Here is an 18248-nt window from a genome sequence, read left to right as displayed (position 1 = left end):
TGCTGCGCTTACTCCCATTTCAGGGAAGGGAGAAAGGAGGCCAAGAGAGAGAAGTTGAAGGGAGGGATTTGCCCTGGAGAAGAGTCAAGGAAGAGGATTAGCCCATCTGTGGCGCCTCTAGCGGCCTCTAGTTAAACCTCCATGGCCAGGGGCAGTTTACCTCCATACAGCTGCCAACAGTGGATAGACAATCCGTTGTTTTATATTGCTTAGTGGAAGCAGGGTGCAAAACTGGGGGTGCAAGGCTGAAAGGGAATTGATAAGCAGCTCCTTTTTGGTTGACCAGAAAAGTCTGATCTTCCAACTGATCCAAGGAGAGGAGCCACGCCTGTCCCTCTGGAGGGACCCTCCCTTGCCCCCCAAAGGGGTCACAGAGGGCGGCAGGCAGAGCTCCCAACAATTCCTTCGGCAAAGCTCACGTTTGCATCAGTGCCACCAGCTTTTTCCTCCCCCCCCCATAAAAAATGCACAAAGAGCATTGCTGGTCTATTAATATCAACTCTGGTAAAAGCTTTTTATGCACGTGTGTTGTGGGAGATGGAGAGACCCGGGCAGCAGAGGAGTCCTTCCCTGTGGGGGAACCAGGCGGAGAAGGTTCTCGGGGGCGGGAAGGGGGCTCTGGCTAAACTTGCTCTGAGGTGCTTTAAGATGGGGAGAACCTTTAGGGTGGGAGGGGGTGTGTAGCTGTGAAGGCAGGTGACAGAACTGGCAATAGCTCCTCCAGACTTTGGGGCACTGTCACCTTGGCGTATCCACCATCTCTTCCCAAGGAAGTCACAAAAAGAGACGGGAGGACCACCACCTCCATCACTGCTGGGGGGGCATTTTAAGGCTCTTCTAGTGCCCATCCTTAACCCCAAAGTCTGCTCTCTCTCTCTCCCTCTCTCCCCACCTCTCATGGGCTCAGCCACCCAAGCAATATCAACAACCACTAATGAATCTCCACAGTTAAGTAACGAATAACCATGCTATTGTGAACCCAATTTCTCTCCCCTCTCCCCCCCCCCTGGCTACCAACCGGAAGTGGCTAAACTCCAGGGTAAAAGGGGGCTTCTTCAAGCCTCCTCTTAATTGCCCCCTGGCCCTGCTGGAGGGCAGCGGGGGGAGCCCAGCACCTCCGGGCTTCTTTTTTCGGTCTCACTCCGAGGACGCTTCCTCTTCCATTCCGGGCAGAGCAGGAAAGGGCAGGAAGTGGCCAGAGAAGCTGCGGGAGGGGAACCGCGGACGCCCCCCCCCCAGCCCAGAGTGGAAAAGGCCCCCAGAGGCTCCCTCTGGGCACCCTGCTTTTCCCCTGAATGTCCCCCGGGGAGCTTTAGGGACGGCCGCTGACTCTCTGCCCCATATCGGCCAAGCATTTTGGGGGCCGGAATTTGTCGCCACTGGTTGGGCTGCCTTGGCCGGCTGAGAGCCGCCGGCCGCTCGGCCACAGGGAGGGTCCAGACTCCGTGGCCTCAAAAAGGTGGCTGCCACTTCTGCCAGAGGGGGGTTCAGCTCAGGGCCAGCCAGGTGGTCCAGGCACAGAAGCTCCGCCACGGCCCCTCTGCTTCTCAAGCCCGGGTAGGGCGGGTCCTCCCGGCCTTGCCCATGCCCAGGTCAGCCTGGACTCCAGGGGAGCCAGGGGCAGTGGGGAGGAAGGGGCTTTCCCCCAGGCGACGCCAGCACAGGCTGAGGGGAAGCCCCGTCCCCAAGGAGGAAAAGCCAAGCGGAGTGGCAGGCTGAGAAGCGGAGCACCGCTGCCGCCCAAGAGGTACCCGCGTTCCTCAGTCTGCGAGGAGCACCGCGCGTTGTAAGAGGGGCACAGAGAGGGGGAAGTGCGGAGAAGAGCCACCGACTTCCTCCCCGTTGGACAGGCTGGACGTCCCTCGGCCGCCCGCTCTCCTTTCTTTTGCCTTCTCCTCCTCCTCCTCCTCCTCCTCGGGCGTCACGTGTGAACGCGCGCCCTCTTTCCCGCTCCCTCTCCGCTTCCTGCTCTCTCAGAGGCGATCTCCGGAGCCAGGCACTCGGCACAAAAAGCTACCCAGCCGCCAGTTTCTCCCCCTCTAGCCCAGCCTCTCCCGCTGACATCACTCGGCGGGGAGGAGGAGGAGGAGGAGGAGGAGGAAGGGTGGGGTGAGCGGGAGAAGAGCCTGGGAGAGAGCCGGAGCCGCCCGCCCTCCGCCCTCCGCCTGGGCAGCCGCGACGCCCAGCTCGAGGGTCGCCCGTCCCGTCCCGGCAGGCGAAGCCAGGACGCCCTTCGCCCGCTAGGCCGGCGGTGCCCGTGTCCTTCCGCCTTTCCAGCCGTCGCTCTGCCGCGGGTAAGTCCAGCGCCCTCCCCACCCCACACACACACAGCCCAGGTGGCAGCCGGCCGCTAACAACTGGCGTTCCCTTCCGGGCTCCGGCTGGCGGCCACGGAGCCGGCCGCGGGCACTCTGCACATGGGCAGAGGCGGTGGCGGCGCCTCAAGGCAGAACAGCTGAGCCGGAGACCGGTGCAGAGGCGCCGTCTCCTACCTCGCCCCGGGAGCCGCCAGGCGCGGCCGGAGACCTCTGGCCGACCAGCCTCCTCCTCGTGACCGTGACTCAAACGCGGAGCCCGCGTGAATCACTGCCGCCGCTTCCTCTTTGGCCCCTCGCCCGCCCGCCCAGCCCTTGCTGCCCAGCCCCGCCGCCGCCCTCCTGGCCCGCGCCGGCTCCTTCTGGACGGCCTCCCCAGGCGGCGTGCCGGCTCGCCTGCGGGCTTTCGGAGTCAGCCGGTCCGGCCGAGCCAGGCGGAGGGAAGGGGGCGCGGCCACCTGCCCGCTGCCCGGCGCCGTCCCTTGGCTCCGCGCTCCAGTCGCCGCCGGTCAGCCTGGCCGTCGTGCCCCCCCCCCCTTTGCCCGCCGCGCCTTCCCAGGACCGGCCCGCCCGGTGCTCAGGCTGCGGGAGCCGCCTCGGGGCCCGGGACTCCGGATCAGGGACGTCGGCGAAGGTCCCGGCCCGGGGAGAAGCGAGAGAAGGCGACGGGCTCTCTCCAAGAGCCGCGGCCGCGTTGCTTTCACATCGCCCCACTTGTAGGGGACACCGTGGGGAAAGTGGAGGATGCGACGGAGGCCGCCTGCAGAAGCGGGCGGGAACCAGTCCCCATTCCCGCTGAGAAGCAGCGGGGCGAGGGGGGATCCGTGGGGAGGAGGAGACTCGGAAGCGCCCCAGCCCAGCGCTCTTTCCCCGGGACCGGGAAGCCCCTACCTGGATGGGCCCAGGGGTCTGTCCAAGGGAGGGGTGGGGAGCGCCAAGACCCGGAAGGAGGGGTCCTGAGGAGGAGGAGGAGGAAGCCGGATTGCCTGGCAGAATGTGCTGGCTCTGGTCTTTGCCCCCTGGCGTGCCTGGGCTGGGAGGGGGCAGGTGCTCCATGGGCTCCCCAGGCCCCGTCCTCTCCTGGGAACTGAAGTTGGGTAACTTTGGCCCCCTTTGTCCTTAGCCCCTTTTACAGTTCACTTCCACGCATCTTACTGGGTAACTGATGTCCCCTGGCCCTCCCACCTGCTCCGGAGCGGCCTGGGGAGGGGTCTTCTGCTGATCCTGCCCGCTTCTCTCCTGCAGTTCCCCTCAGTTTAACCTTCCGCAGGGCTGGGATTTCAAGGACCGTCCTGAACTCCGTAAAGAGTGACCGTGGTTTGGTTTCTCCAGCCGGGTCCTTTGGACCATCATTCTGGGTCTGACCTGCCCTCGCGGGGACCTTCCCGTCTTCTGATGGACTTGGCGGCTGCCTCCCCCTCTGTGGTCAGTGGGAGATTTCTGCTCAGCTCCAGCACTTGAGCACGTCCTGGCTGTCCGGTCTCCACAGCATCTTCTGAGAGAAGCAGAGAAAGAGAAAGTGGCCAGAGGATTCGGCAAGGATTCGAACCCTAGTCTTCCTCAGCCGCCATCTGCCCATTACCCCTCAGGAGCTCCTCTCGGGCGACCTACTTGCTCAGTGCTGAGCCAAATCTCTGGAAGGGCAGATTTGGGGAGCTGCATAATGGCAGATTGAGCGGCTGCTCTCCTCTCTCCCAGGACCGCCCTTGTCTGTGCTCGACTTAAAAGGTCAGCAGAGAACGTTTCGGCCCAAGTTCTGCAAGCGACGGAGCAGGCCTGGGGAGGGGGGGCAGTTTCCTTCCCCGATGCTTCAGACACTTTCCGCTGTCCAGCCGAAACTATTCTTAGAGGCCAGCAGGCAAACATGGCCGCGGCCTGCAACTCTCTTCCTGCAACTCTCTTCCGACCTGTGGCCTCTCTGTTCCGATGATGCCCTGCAGCGTCTCTCCCCCAGAGGGGGGAGTTTCACGCCTCCCCGCGAAAGGCTGAGGGGGACTCTTTCTGGCCTCTCACAACTTGCTCCCTGGCAAGTGAGGAAGGCTGGACCTCATGAAATGGCTTCCCCGAGGCAGCCAGGCACGCTTGCCCTCCCCACCTGCCAGGCGGAGTGGAAAACAGGTTAGCCGTCCTCCCCGCGCCCTGAATGGCATCTGTCTCTGGGTGTCAGCCTGGATCAGCCCGTCCCCTCTCATTGTCTCAGGATCTGGGCGCCGGGGAAGTGAACAAAAAGGCCATTGTTCAGGCATGGCACGGCTCCCCATGCTTCGCCTCGCCTTTGTTCCCGCGTCCCTCGATATTCCTCCCCCCCCAGCGCCCCCCCACCGGACATTCCATTCCATTTCCGGGAGTGGGGGAGGGGACTGCATCTTTTGGTGGGGCTCTTGCCGAACATGTGAGAAACAGCTGCACTTTCTTTAAAACCAGGAACATAAGACAAAAGAATAGGAAAGGACCAGCCAACAGGGATGCTGAACTGGCCAGTCGGGCCAGGAGGCTGGAGCTGCAGACCCAGACGGTCCACATCTGCTGGGGAGGCATTCGGGGTGGGGTGTGTGGAGGAGGAGGGGGCAGCTTTTTTGTTGGGGAAGCAGGGCATCCCTAAGACCTGGCCTCCAGCTGGTCTGAGCAGGTGGGCCCCCTCCCTTTGGGGAGCAACCGGCAACTGCGGGTTGGCTGGCAGGTGGCCTGGAGTGGAGGTCCGTAGCTGGCATTTCCAGAAGTGGGAGAACTAAAAAGTTGCTTCATTCCAAATTGGGCCACAGTCCTTTGTGCTCCTGATGGACATTTTCCCATTCAGCCCCTCCAGGAGGAGGGACCTTCCCAGAGCACTGGGAGAGGCCCTCTCCAAGCTTGAGGATCAAGGGCTCTGGTCCCTTGGCCCCTAGTTTGAAAGGAAGAGGAACAGAAGTGGGGTGAAGAACATCCTGCCATCATCTGTTGGACTTTGCATCCTCATGGGGCCTTCAAAACTTCCACCCTTCCTGGTTTGCATTGGTCAGCTGGCCTTGGCGTTAGACATTTTTGGTCAAGCCATCGGTTAATTTTTGAGGGTGCAGCAACAGGACTCTTGTTTGGAGTGATCCTTAGGAAACCTGTCCCTCGCTCAGCTGACTTTTCTAGAAAAAGAGTCAATATTTGGAAATATTTGGCGCTCCAACTGCAGACCTTGGCAAGTCTCTCCTCTCTGTGTCGAAGAGAGGCAGTTTGGAGAAGAAGCCCGAAAGGAGAAGGCTGGGGTTAAAGGCCAGCTTGTTTAACAGCCACATTGTGTCACAAATTAAATTACTGCTTCGCAGAAAAGGATCAAAGGTGTCAGCCTGCATCTAAGCGAGAGAGGAACCTCTGCTCACGGCAGACACTCCGCCAAGCACAGAGGGGCTTGGAGAGAGCATTAATTTTCAGCACGGGGATTGGATCCACTTCTGTCAATGCGCCTTTGGAAGTTTCTATTGTAGTGAAATGTGAGTTCACAGGTGGCATGGCAACGGGAAGAGGGCAAAATGCTTGCCAGTCTGTGTATAATGTTCAATTAGTTTTTCTGAGTTGTTTTCCTCCAGAAAGACACCATTCGCCTTGGATATTAAAGGGATAAATCACATTTGAAGGAAACCAGCAAGATCAACGGCTTTTCTTCCCATCTCAAGTCCAATCTCTGCCTTTCAGACACCTCCGGAGGGTTTTAGAAGCACAATATGGCTAGATATTTTCCTGGGGAGCCAGCATCTGACCCTTGGCCAGTCCTCCCCAGAAGAGAGGGGTTAAGGTGGAGGAAAATGGCTCCTCTGCCACCAGGAAGAGACCACTTAGCACCGAAGAGCCTTGGCCACCTGCCATGGTGCCTCCGCAAGTATTAAGCAGCCCTGCTCATCCGGGTGCCCGCTGGGAGGACTCTCTCCTGCGCAACAGGAATCAGGGCCACATCAGGCTCGGATTGCGTCTTCGGCAGCACTGGCGTGCTTCATCTGGAGGGCAAACCCTTGCTGGGCAGCCTTGCACCTGTGAGGACTCCGGGGCTTTGGGTGTAAGAGGGAGAAAGAAAGGGAGGGGGTCAGGGAGAGTTGGAAAGGCATCTCTGGCTTAGCAGTTGCCATGGCAATTTCTCTTGCTCCTGAAAAGCTGGATGGCTTTCATTCATTCCCCCCCCCCCACAACACTCTGCTGCCCTCCCTATTCGCTCCACCAAGTTACACGCACTCCTAATTGCTGGGCACACTCTGTCCCTTCTGTTCCCCCAGGGGTTGCCAGTTTTCATCCTTGGCTCAAAGCCGGCCTTCTGAGCCACCAAAGAAGGGCCAGGAGGCCAAGAGGTGGGTGCAGATGCCCCTGTAGGTGGGTGCAAGGTGGGGAGCAGCCCTGCCTCCACCCCAGAGCAGGATGTGGAAACACCGTCCGCTTCTCACCTTCCCCGTCCCTGGGCTCCATCCTAGAGCCCCCTACATCTGACTCTCATTTCATTGCAGCCCCTGCTTTCATAAAGCCTTCATCACAAAGCTTGTCATCCTTCCTCCCCTCCCCCCCCCACGCCCAGCTGAGGCTCCTGGTCTTCTTTTGCCACTGACCGGCTGCACGATTCTCCTTGCTCACCACGTCCTTCGTTTTCAACACGGGCTTTAAGCTGCACACTGGCTCTTAGTTGCACTTTTTACACTCCCGCAACCCTCAACTTTTCTGAGGATCACATGGCCAGCTGCCGATGAGCCAGCGGGCCATTTACGGGTGGAAAATCTCCCTGCTCCACCTTTTCTCACGAACAGTTCAGAGTCCAATGACGGAGACACCATCAAGTCATAAAGAGACCAACCCGTTATAAGCCCTGGCCTTCTGCTCCCCTAGAATTTCTCCTCCCCACCCACTGCTTTGGCTCCCTCTGAGCCCGCAGAGATGAGCAGGCCTCCTACAAGATGGCTCTGCCAGATGTCTTTGGGTTCCTCAGGCCAGATTGAGGACAGTCTTTCTGGTCCAAAGCGGCAGGGGACCCCTGACCCAGAAGGTCCGGGCGAGGGTCCGTTTCTCTTAGCAGCATCTCATCCGAAATCTTCTGACTTTGCTCACAGAGGCTTGTCTGGTGGTCTCTGTGCCGCTGTTAAGCCCATCATTGTGGGGAGTTTCAGTGCTGCACCCCTTTATTTAGCTGCACCCTCCCACCCACAGGACAATGTTTTGCTTTCTAATCAATCAGAATAGAGCTGGAAGGGACCTTGGAGGTCTTCTAGTCCAACCCCCTGCTCAAGCAGGAGACCCTATACCGTTTCAGACAAGTGGCTGCCCAGTCGCTTCTTAAAAACCTCCAGTGGTGGAGCGCCCACAACTTCTGGAGGCAAGCAGTTCCACTGGTTAATTCTCCTCCCTGTTAGTAAATTCCTCCTTAGTTCCAGGTTGCTTCTCTCCTTGAGTTAGTTTCCATCCGTTGCTTCTTGTCCTGCCTTCAGGGGCTTTGTAGAAGAGGTGGACCCCCTCTTCCTTGTGGCAGCCCCTCATATGCTGGAAGACTGATATCACGTTTCCCCCCCCCCCCAGTTCTTCTTTTCTCTAGACTAGCCAAACCCAAATCCTGGAAGTGTTCTTCATATGTTTTTGTTTCCAGGCCTTTAATCAACTTGGTTGCTCTTCTTTGCACTTTTTGTAAAATCTCAACATCTTTTTTATTTCTGTTTATTTTCCTGCGGCATCCACAAAAAGCGAAATCCATTCTCCACCTGAAAGTTTCCAAGTCTGGTGCAGAGGGTCAGTGCAGGGAGGAGGACTTTGTATTCCCTCTCCCCAGACCTTCCAGCCCAGCTTTATTTTTTCCTCCAGGTCTGTGAGAAAATATTCTTGGCAAGAACCATGGAGGAATAATGGCTCTCATCACAGCTCTATTTTCTCCCCACAGTTCCTTCCTTCCTCCCTCTCCCTGCCCCCCTTCACAGGACGCCACCCAGCTGCCTGCAGAAGGACTGATTTTCATGAATGAACAGCTCATGCATATGGATGAGCCACTTTGCATGGGAGCTATGAATGGCGACAAAAGGAAATTGCTTGCAACCGCCTTCCGGGAGCTGCGCTTGCTGATTTTGTTAGGAGGGCCTGCCCTGTCCCTGGCCTGCTCCGACATAAGGAAAAACTGCTCGGTTTGCTCGGCTCCGAACGGCCTTTCCACATTGCTGGGACACGCTTTTCTTCCTCCCTTCAGTTCCCATAATGCACAGACAGGAAGGCCAGCAGCGGCAGCAACTGACTTAAATGGTAGCTGCAACCGTGGGTCGGGGCATCCTGGCACAATCCCTTCAAGGCCTAGGATAGGTGTGCCAGTGGCGACAGCCAAAGCCCGTGCACTGGAGAGCCACCATATCCCCCTGCATGGAGCCCTTCCTGGAGTCCGGTGGGGTGTGACTCTCCCCTGTGCAAAGGGCGGCCCTGCCCTCCCCTTCAGGGCTGTATTGTCACTAAGACAATTGCTCATGTCCCGGTTTAGCTTTTATTATGATTTTTCTAATGATGGGCTTAATCAGTTGGTTTATCTTGGCAGAAAGTTCTTCCCTCACCGTTTCCGGTACAGCCTGTGCGGTTGTACATCCTCTTGGGGGCTCTGTGGCCACCAGCAAAGAGACAGAGAAAACATCAAGGCAAGGAGCCTTAATCCTGTCAGATCCTCTGGGATCTTGCTCTGCTCTGCATCACAGTGGAGCTGTCTTGGGTCAGCAAGCTAGGTTGCCCGTTCCCACCCATTTTGGAAGGCAATGAAGTCCACTCCAGCGCCCGATGAAGAAGCAAATTAACTCCATATTTTTCAGAGTGCCCTGGAGCAATGCATCTTAAATAATATCCGCCTGTGAGTCATCCCAGGAAGCCTTAACCAAGCGTCCCAATTCCAGCTTGGAGATTTGTTCTAGGTGAAAAAAGAATCTCTTCTATCTGAAATATCTCTTTAGCAAGAATTGAAGCCTTTTTAAACCAACTCCTTCGGGAGACATTCCTGAAGCCTGAGATCAGTAAAAAGTATCTCCTTACGGTGTTTTTTTAAATTTTCCTCAAGAGTTTGTGACTACTGTGAAAGCTCCCCCCCCCCGCATTTTCCAACACAATCAAACAAAGGTTGTTTACGTTAAATGGTGTGGTTATATCATCGGAGCGCCTGTGTTTTCCTTTTCCATCAAGGTCTGGTTGTGGGCCCACCCAACTCCACAGCTGCTTTTCTCCTTCTCAGTGCCTCCTTAATTCTGGATTTCCTAAGCTGGTTTTGCGTGGAAGAGCAGAATAACGGAGTTGGACAGGACCTTGGTGGTCTTCCAGTCCAACCCCTGCCCGAGCAGGAGAGCCTGTGCCATTTTACAGAAATGATTGTCCAATCTCTTCTTGAAGTTCCAGTGATGTGGCATCCACAACTTCTAAAGGCAACCCGGCCGACTGGTTAATTGTTCTGTCGGGAAGTTTCTCCTTAGTTCCAGGTTGCTTCTCTCCTTGCTTCTTGTCCTCCCTTCAGGTGCTTTGGGGAAGAAGTGGACCCGCCTCAATTATTGAAATGCTGCCATCATGTCACCTTAGCCTTTGGGATGACTCAGCAAGAACAGGGCTTAGGCCCACAAGTGGGGCTCCCCGCTGTGGAAAAGGAATTTGCAGAACCTGCTAATACTGCAGCATTGGCTTGTTTTTTGCAGCAGGGGTTTATTTATTTCACTTATTAAACCAATTTATATAGCCGCCCATCTCACAAACAAGCGACTCTGCGCGGCATTCAACACAGCTAAAAACTAAATAAATTTCCCCTTCTATTTTCTCATAAAAGCCATCTCTCTAGAAATCACAAGTTAAGAAGGAAATTGATTAAGGAAGCGTGACTGGAAGGTTCCCTCTGAGTAAACTTTAGATTGTTTTGCAGATGCAGTTCTCTATTTTACGAGCCGGCGGCGGTACTGGGGGCTTTGCACATCCTGGATGGAGTTTGATTACTATTGGGGTTTTTTATTGCTTTTAATCATGTTTTGTTCTTTTGTGGAGGTTGCGGAACCGGGAGAAGACAGCCTAAAGTTAGATATAATGAATTAACAAAGCAAAAGACAAAAGACGTTAGAGGCAGGAGTGAAAGGACTATTTCATGCTTTACAAATAAGAAGGAATAAAATGGGTTTTTTTTCAGCCCTGTCAGATAAAGTCCATGGCCTTGCCTCTCCAGCTGATTTCTTCCAGAAATTAATCCATATTTAATAATTGAGTAAAGCGAAGTTGCTCCTAGCTAATGAAAGAAATAGCCAAATGCCTGTGTGCCTTTTTCTGTTTTTAAGAGAAAAAAAATTCCCTCTCCTTTCTGAAGCCTTCCTGAGCTGAAGGGCAGCCATCTTATGACAGCAGCTGCTCTGTTTCTAGTCGAGAATATTTCAGCCAGAGTGAAACTGTATCTGCAAATGGCATGGCTACTGCAGAGACCATCTTGGACAAAATAGGGTGGTGGTCTTTTGCTTCCTGAGAAACTGACCTTTTGTATAAATAACCCCCTTTTCCTGACCAAATGCTGCCCAGCTTTGCAAAGAAGCAGAAAACCAAACTTTAAGCTCCAGAACTGCCTTGAAAGAAAACCTTTCCTTTTGTAAAGCAGAAGGACAAAACAAAAACAAACAAACAAACAAAAAAAAAACAACCCAAACCCTTGTTTTTTCCCTGGCTAAGGAGAGTGGCAGGATCCCTCGGCCTCCCCAAAGCAAAGAAAGATATTTGCTCCTTTCCTCTTTTAAATGCTTTTCCAGCCGCCCCCCCCATCCCCCCATATCCAGCCTTTCCTGCTCTTCCATTCAGCCCACATGTGGCTAAAGGCTTGGCCATTTTGCTCTTCATTTATTTAAAGGCCCCTGGCCTTGTTTTGCAGGCCTCCAAGTCCACGTGCTTTGCATAACTCAGTTCAGGACAAAGCAGCCCTTGGCCAGCAGGGCACAAAAGGAAAAATGGAGAGGGGAGGGAAGAAGAAAACACAAGGCAAGCCACAGGCTGGGCTTTGCAAGGAGCAGGGAGGGAGTATGGCGGGAAGAGCAGCTCTTGAGGGCATCCCCACCATCCCTTGCTCCCTCCCCAACTGCAGCTGGACATGCCAAGAAGTCACAACTGGCCTAAGGCTGCTCAGGGCGCCTCCTTCAGAGTCACGCGAGGATTTGCACCCAAGCCTTTCCAGAGGCAATGCAGCACGCTGCTTGACCTTAGTGGCTAGGGACGATGGGAGGTGTGGCCCAACTCCTCTGGGGACGGCCAGATTGTGGAAAAGCTGCCCTAGATCGCCCACCTCCCTGTGTTGCGGGGAGGGACTCAAAAAGCCCCCTCCCCAGCAAAAAGCAGCTGTCCTAGATGAAGCATTTTAAACCCAGGCCCATCTGGCACATCTCCGTCCGAGCAGATCGAGGCCACCCACCCTCCTGCGTCTCTGACCCCCTTAGACTAGCCGGCTTAATCCGGGCCGATGGCTGGCACAGGGGAGGCAGCTGGCGCAGGAGCTGTCGGGCCTTGCAATGGGTGGTGGATGCCCACCGGACCCACGGCTCTACCACTGGCCTTGAGCTGCCCATCCCATCTGCCAGCTGCCTGGCCCCAAGCGCCCACCCCTTCTCTCCGCTGTGCCAGGCCGAGGCTCTCCTGGGGTTCGGGAGCCTGGGAAAAGTGCAGCGGGTCCCGTGCCAGCTCGTTGGCTCCCAGCCTCCTCTGCCAGGTCCTGGGTTTTCTGCCACCTGGCAGGCCTGAGGAAGGGGTGGGGGGAGGCCGGGGAAGGCCGTTGTTTGGGGCCCTGAAAGGACAAGAAAAGAGGGCAAGTCCCCCAACGGGGTGGGTGCGGGGCATGAAAAGAGGAGCTTGAAGGGGGTGGCCCTCACACATCCTTTGAAGGGTTTCTGGCTCCCGGGGGACCACTCTGGGCTGGGCCGGGCCCGATTGTAGCCACCCCACCTGTCGGGGAGAAGAGCAGGAAGATGGGTCTTCTGGAAGGAGGCGCCTGGGTGCTTCTGCTGCAAAAGGCACAGGAAGGCCATCTGTGGCACTCCTGGCAGTACTGCGGTGGCATTTACACTGGCATACATGGCTTTTATTTCCTTCCTGGGCAGGAACAAAAGTACCATAAAGCGGAGAGGGGGGAGGACTTGTGCAGCTGCTCCGGTGCTTGCAGGGTTTCTGGGCAGGATAGTTTGGGGCGTTACCTACGGGCCCAGCTTCCCACACCTTCTATGTTCTCTTCCCTCGCTTTCTTTCAGACAAATGCATTTTTCAAGTGAAGAGGTAGGCTGTGTGGAAGGAGAGCTCATAACTGCTGTCTGGAAACTCACCTTTTTAATTTGCTGTTTATCTCTGCATAATAAACCACTGAATTAAGGGGGAGCTGCATTGAACCAGCAGACACAGGGTTGGACCCTGTTTCTCAGAGAAATAGTGGGGAAGGATGTGCTTGGCTCCCTTGGTTGTTTTCAAGAAAATAAACCCCTTTGTGCCTCCAGAAGCTCTGCTCACGTCTGAGGAATCTATGTGGGAAAGGAATTTGGGTGCCCCCAAGGGGAAGGCCCTGCCCGTTCTGCCTTTGCAGGCAAGGGGGGGGGAGGAGGAAAAGAAAGGCTGCCCTCAGCAGCGGAGGGTGGAAGCCCCCTCCCACACCAGTCAGCAAGCGACGTGCTGAGCTTTGATCAGGTCCCGCTTGGAAAGCAACGACCCAACTCAGGAGCATCTGCCAAGCAAGTGGGTGAGCTTGGAAAAACACGTAGATTTAGGCTTTTGGTGCGGAGTTAGAAAGATGGAGCGTGGCCAGGGTCTTAAGGGTCTTAAGGGTGTGTGGCAACCCCCTTACAGGATGGCACCCATTGGGGACAGTGTCACTTCTTCCTTGGGAGCTGACAACACCTAGCAGGGACAACGGCGGGGGGGGGGGCAGTTGTGCCGCCTTTCTCTTGCAAAAAATAGGCACATTCTCGTGACCCACATCTGACCCAGCCCATTGCTCTCTCCCATCCAATGCCAGATGGCCCCTGGGAAGCTGGGGGCTGCCTCTGTCTGGACATTATTTCCTGTGGTCTTCCTTTCCAAATGAAAACGCTCTAATCCCCATAATCCCCATCGCTAAGCCGCTGGGCAGAGCGCAGAGTGGAAGTCAGGCTTCTGCTGGGATGCAGAAAATCTGTTCTGGGGGGGGGGAGCAGGGAGACCCACCCCAGCCGTCAGTCTGAATACTCTTCTGGCCGGGGGAGGGGGGGAGCCTTCCAAGGCACCACTTGCTGTCTGTCTAACTGCTCAGGCAGCCTGCTAGGTGCTCCAGCTGCAGAGTCAGGTAGGAGAGAAGCTGAGGAAGCTCAGGGAGGTGGGCAGATGCCGCCTGGGCCCAGCAAATGGCCTTTTCCTGACCCCCAAAGAGCCCAACCAAGGCATGGGAGGCTGAAGCAGCCGTAGCCAATGCCCAGCCTGGCAGAGCAGTACCCGCTTCTCTGGTGACGGGTGAGGCGTTCACGGAAAGACCGCCTGGCTTGGGCTGTTGCCCCAACTCCCGCAGTGCCTTTTGGGGCCTAACCCCCCCTTCTCCCCTGCAGAGATGGCGGAGTACAGCAGCCTGTTGGAGGAACTGGCCGAGAACATCACCAACGAAGACCTGGACCAGCTGAAGTCAGCCTGCAAGGAGGACATCCCCAGCGAGAAGAACGAGGAAATCGCCACCGGCAAGGACTGGTTCGGCTTTCTGGAGAAGCACAACAAACTGGACAAAGGTGGGAAGGGGGGAGGAACCAGGGAACATCTATAGGCCCCTTCGCCGTGCGCTGCATGGCAAGATGGCGTCCTGGGAACTGGGGGGGGGGACGGAGGTCCCCTGGATGGCTGCGGTTCAGATGAGGGCGAGAGGCTCGTGGAAAGCCTGCCTCCAAAGTCTCTGCTGGTGCCCCAGTAGTGCCAGGCAAGCCCTCGGTTGCCCACCCCAAGAGTGCCAGCGATGCTGAGCAGAGAGATTTAAACGCAGCTGGCTGGGTGGGGCGCTTGGGGAAATTGGCAAAGGGGAGTCAGGATGCCTGGGGAGCCCCCCAAAGCAGCCGTGGGGACCAGAAGGGGTTAGGATAAGAGCCGCGATGCTTTCCTCCCCAAGCGAGCCGGCTGGGCTCTCTGCCCTCTCGCCAGCCCCGTCCTGGATTTCCCTGCCTGCCCGCCAGGAGGGGAGAGGAAGGGGCAGATGGTGCCGTGGTGTTAAGTGATGTCATTTGTTTTTGAAAGCTGCTTTCTCGGGTTGGCCCCCTCCTCTCTGGATGCCTCCGCAAGACTTTGCACATCGCCCACCCGCTCGCTCTCCCCTGCCTTTGCACCAGCAGCCACAGGCAGCCTCACACCAACTGCAACACCCACCCGCCTCATCTGACTTGTTGGTAGACGCCCCCCCTCCCAAGGCTGCCGCACGCAATCGGTTGCTTGCTCGGGGCCCCATGGGGAGCCCAGACACACCCAGACTGCCCCCCTGGCATTCCAGTCCCCCCTCCCTGCCCTGATGGTGCCCCTGTCCCCCGCGCAGACCACCTCTCCTACATCGAGCACATCTTTGAGATCTCCCGCCGGCCGGACCTGCTGACCAGGGTGGTGGAGTACCGCACGCAAGTACTGAAGATCTCGGAGGAGGACGAGGTGGACACCAAGCTGACCCGCATCCCTAGTGCCAAAAAGTACAAAGGTCAGGAGCCCCCCGCCCTGCTGTGGAGGGCTAGCCCTCTCTGAAGGGGGGTGGGGGCGGACTTCCTTCTCCTCAAGCCCTGCTGACCTCTGCCCCCCTCTCTCCACAGACATCATCCGGCAGCCCTCGGAGGAAGAGATCATCAAACTGGCCCCCCCTCCCAAAAAGGCCTGAACCCTGTGCGCGCGAGTGTGTGTGTGTATGTGTGCGTGGAGGGGCCCACCTCCGAGGATCACTGCCACCCCCCCTCCACTGCTCCCGCTCAGGCACTTTGCAACTCCCCCTTCGCCCCCCTCTGCTTACGCCCGTCTCTGCCTTGCCCCAGCCAGATAGGGAAAGGGAGATAGGGGGTGTCCATGCCTCCTCCTCCTCCTTCCCATTTCTCAGCTTGGTCACTGGCTGCTACATGTACTGGGAGGCTGCCGAGGCCTGTTTGAGGATGGGGGGGGCCTGTAACGCCTCCCCCCTCCACTGCTGCTGCTCCCCAACGCCACCCTACGGGGCAAGAGCTGACCCACAGGTGGATCAGGGGCCAATTTTGCAAGGAAGTGGAAGAGAGAAAGAGTGAGGGAGAGGAAGGGAGGGAAGAGAACAGGTGGAGAGCGGGGGGGGGGGGGCTCTAGAGAGCCTTGGGGCCAGTGCCAGAGGAATGCCAGACAATTGCCCCGGGCAAACTCCTGCCCCCTCTGTTCCAAGAGCCTGCAAGAGATGGGATGCAAGGGGGGGAGGAGCAGAAGTGGGGAGAGGGTTCCTCCAGCCATCCCTTGCCAGGGACCCCAAGATTTCCTGCAGCTGCCCTAGAGACTCTCTGCCCCCCCCCCACGCCCAGTTCCCCATAGGAGTCAGTGATGGCTGCAGCTGCTTAGCACAGCTTGGACCTAGAAAGCTGGGGGGGGGGGTTGTGGAGCTTCCTTGTAGCCCAGGCACAGAGCCCTCATTTTCTGGGGGGGGGGAAAGGGCAGGGTGTGGACACAGGCAGCTCTTCTGGGGTCCACTGGGGGTGCAGAAGGCTGGTGGGGAAGCGAAAGACCAAGCAAGCAATCAAGAAGACGGACCAAGAAGAGAGATCAGATGGGGGCGTCTGCTCCTTCCCAGCCGGATCAGAGCCCCCCCAGAGCAGATGGAGCAGGACCAGAGGGCCCAGGGCCCCCCGCCACAGACCCCCGCCTTGCCCCCTGCCTGTCCACAAGGTGCCTTCCCTGGGCTTCCCATCCCAACGGCCTCTCCAGGCATTTCCACGGGTGCCTCCTTTTCTACCCCCTTCCTGTGCCTCTGGCAGGGAGTGGGGGGCGAGGGTCAGTCGCCCCTTTAGCCACGCTTGCACCCAAGGCCCAAGCCAGGTGGCCGAGTCCCTGCGCTGCCCTGCAAAAGGGGCGTTGGGGGAAGGAGCATCCCCCTCCCAGGCCCTTCCTACCCAAGCCCTTCCCCCCTTGAAAGCAGCCCCACCCTCTGGGTGTTGGAAGCCCCTAATCCCACTCCCCACCGGGGTGCAGAAGGGAGCCCAGCTGACTTCCTCCCTGCCCGACTTACCTCCGGCAGCTGGCTTCGGTTCGGGGCCAAGGCCACAGGACCCGGCTGCCTTCCCTTCAAAACGGCCACCACATGGCACTTGCAAGTGTGGGTGCCGCCAGCGCTTTGGCCCGCCTCTGCTCAGAGAGACCGGGCAGCTCAGCCTTCCGAGGGCTGAGAAGGCCGGAGGGGGGGCTTAGGGAAAGGGCCAAGTTGCTTCTCTGGCGCTGGAATGCGAAGCGTTTCTGTTTAATATATTTTTGTTTCGCCCTGACATCCTGCGCTTCTCGGCTTCCCGAGCCCCTTCAAGCGGCGTAACCGTTCCTGACACTCGTGTTGTGCTTGTTGTGTGCATAGAAAGAGCTGGGCTAGAACTGTGTTTTTAACATGGTGTACCCTCAAAGCCACCTCCGTGTCTCCCGCTGCCCTTCCCCACTTCTGTCCGTCACGTGCAGCCTGGGTGCTGGCCCGGGTCGGTGGGGCCAGGCAGTCTGGCTCTTTGGGGTGCCAGGCCCACATGCAGTGCCACAACGGTGGAAAAGAGCTGGCAGGGGCCCTTCCAAGATGGGGAAGAAGGCTTAATTCCCAGGCTCTCCGCGATCTCCTTTCACGCGCTTTGGGTCAGACAAGAGATGAGAGATGCAGGCCACCAGACGCTCTGGAAGAGCAGACCCCCCTACCCAAGGCCCCTAAACACCCATGGCTCCAGGTCAAGCCTCTGCCCCGCCCGAGGGGCAGCCATGGCGCTCAGGAGGCTGGCTCCGCCCACGAGGTCAGGGCTGCTCCCGGCCACCCAGGCCAACCTGGAGCACTCCTCTTCGCCTGAACTGGCCTTAAATTAGTATGTTTCTCTTCCAGTGTTTACAGCTGAACAGTTGGTGCTGATCTCACTGCAAATTAGCACCAAGTAAAAATAGTATCCGGGGGGGGGGGCGGGCGTGAGGGGTGTATATGGAATTCAGAGCAAGCGAATTTCTCAAAATGAAATGAAGTGCAAAGCAGCTCTGCTTAAAATGGGCCCCTTCTTCTGCGCTGGGTCGCCTCTGGCAGAGCTTTCCAAGGCGCCCTTGTCCTGGCCAAGGGTTCCGGGAGACCGGAGGGGGACCGAGTGGAAGGGCCCTCCTGTGGGACGACAGGCTGGCTGCATAATGGCCCCAAAAGCGGAGGGGGGGGGTCTCCCAGGACCCTGTAGCTCCAAGGAGCGACAGAAGGGAAGGCACAAACCCTGCCCTCTGCTGCCAGCTCTCCACCTTTCCTCCCAACGTCCCCAACCTCGATGCTCAGACCGTGCTAACTGTGTGTACATATATATTATAAATATATGTATATTAAATATAATATGGAGTGCTCAGTGTTAACTTATTTTCTTTGTCAAGTGGACCAAAAATAAAAAAGCAAAGAGGAATTGTAACAGAATAATTTTTCTAACTTCAAAAAAACCACATTCGTCTCCGATTGCAGAATCATTTAAGAAAGAAACCAACTACGTCGCTCTGGTACATCAGATGGAAGATTGCATCACTACGATCCGAACAAGCTACGAAGGCAACTGTAAGGGCCTACCTCGCAGGGCTGTCGAGCTGTGCATTAGAACCCACATGCACCCACAGGGCAGCGCAGACACCCTGGCGGCAGTGACCCTGCCTTAAGCTGCTTTTCCAAATCCCAGCCAGTATTTCTTGCTGCTAAAATTAACCAGAGACCCAGCTATAATGTATCTGGCCGTGAACCAACCGCGGCCTTTAGCCCCAGGATACCATGGACAAGCTGGGTACTGGGACACTTAG

At 57.2% G+C, this 18248-nt stretch overlaps 1 protein-coding gene across 2 annotated transcripts; it reads left to right on the top strand.

Moving 5' to 3' along the window:
• The first annotated feature begins 1993 nt into the window (after nt 1-1993).
• Nucleotides 1994-17863, top strand: PEA15 (proliferation and apoptosis adaptor protein 15). 2 transcript variants are annotated; one of them, XM_039318534.1, is made up of 4 exons: nt 1994-2294; nt 13835-14008; nt 14797-14952; nt 15062-17863. In XM_039318534.1, exons 2-4 carry the CDS (start codon nt 13837-13839, stop codon nt 15124-15126), a joined length of 393 nt encoding a protein of 130 aa, XP_039174468.1. In that variant the 5' UTR covers nt 1994-2294; nt 13835-13836; the 3' UTR covers nt 15127-17863. The 2 variants fall into 2 exon arrangements, with proteins under 2 accessions (XP_039174468.1, XP_039174469.1); XM_039318535.1 differs by lacking the exon at nt 1994-2294 and adding an exon at nt 13471-13578.
• Nucleotides 17864-18248: the final 385 nt, after the last annotated feature.

This window comes from Crotalus tigris, unplaced genomic scaffold (assembly GCF_016545835.1).
Source record: "Crotalus tigris isolate CLP2741 ecotype Arizona unplaced genomic scaffold, ASM1654583v1 scf7180000021444.432893, whole genome shotgun sequence".
Classification (NCBI taxonomy): Eukaryota; Metazoa; Chordata; class Lepidosauria; order Squamata; family Viperidae; genus Crotalus; species Crotalus tigris.
This window is presented reverse-complemented; position numbering and strand designations above follow the sequence as displayed.

What these genes read in the sequence shown, in the direction of transcription:
- PEA15 (XM_039318534.1), top strand. Translation starts at nt 13,837, where the DNA reads ATGGCGGAGTACAGCAGCCTGTTGGAGGAACTGGCCGAGAACATCACC. An exon ending in GCACAACAAACTGGACAAAG is followed by an intron (nt 14,009 to 14,796) that starts GTGGGAAGGGGG and finishes TCCCCCGCGCAG; the next exon opens with ACCACCTCTCCTACATCGAG. An exon ending in TAGTGCCAAAAAGTACAAAG is followed by an intron (nt 14,953 to 15,061) that starts GTCAGGAGCCCC and finishes CTCTCTCCACAG; the next exon opens with ACATCATCCGGCAGCCCTCG.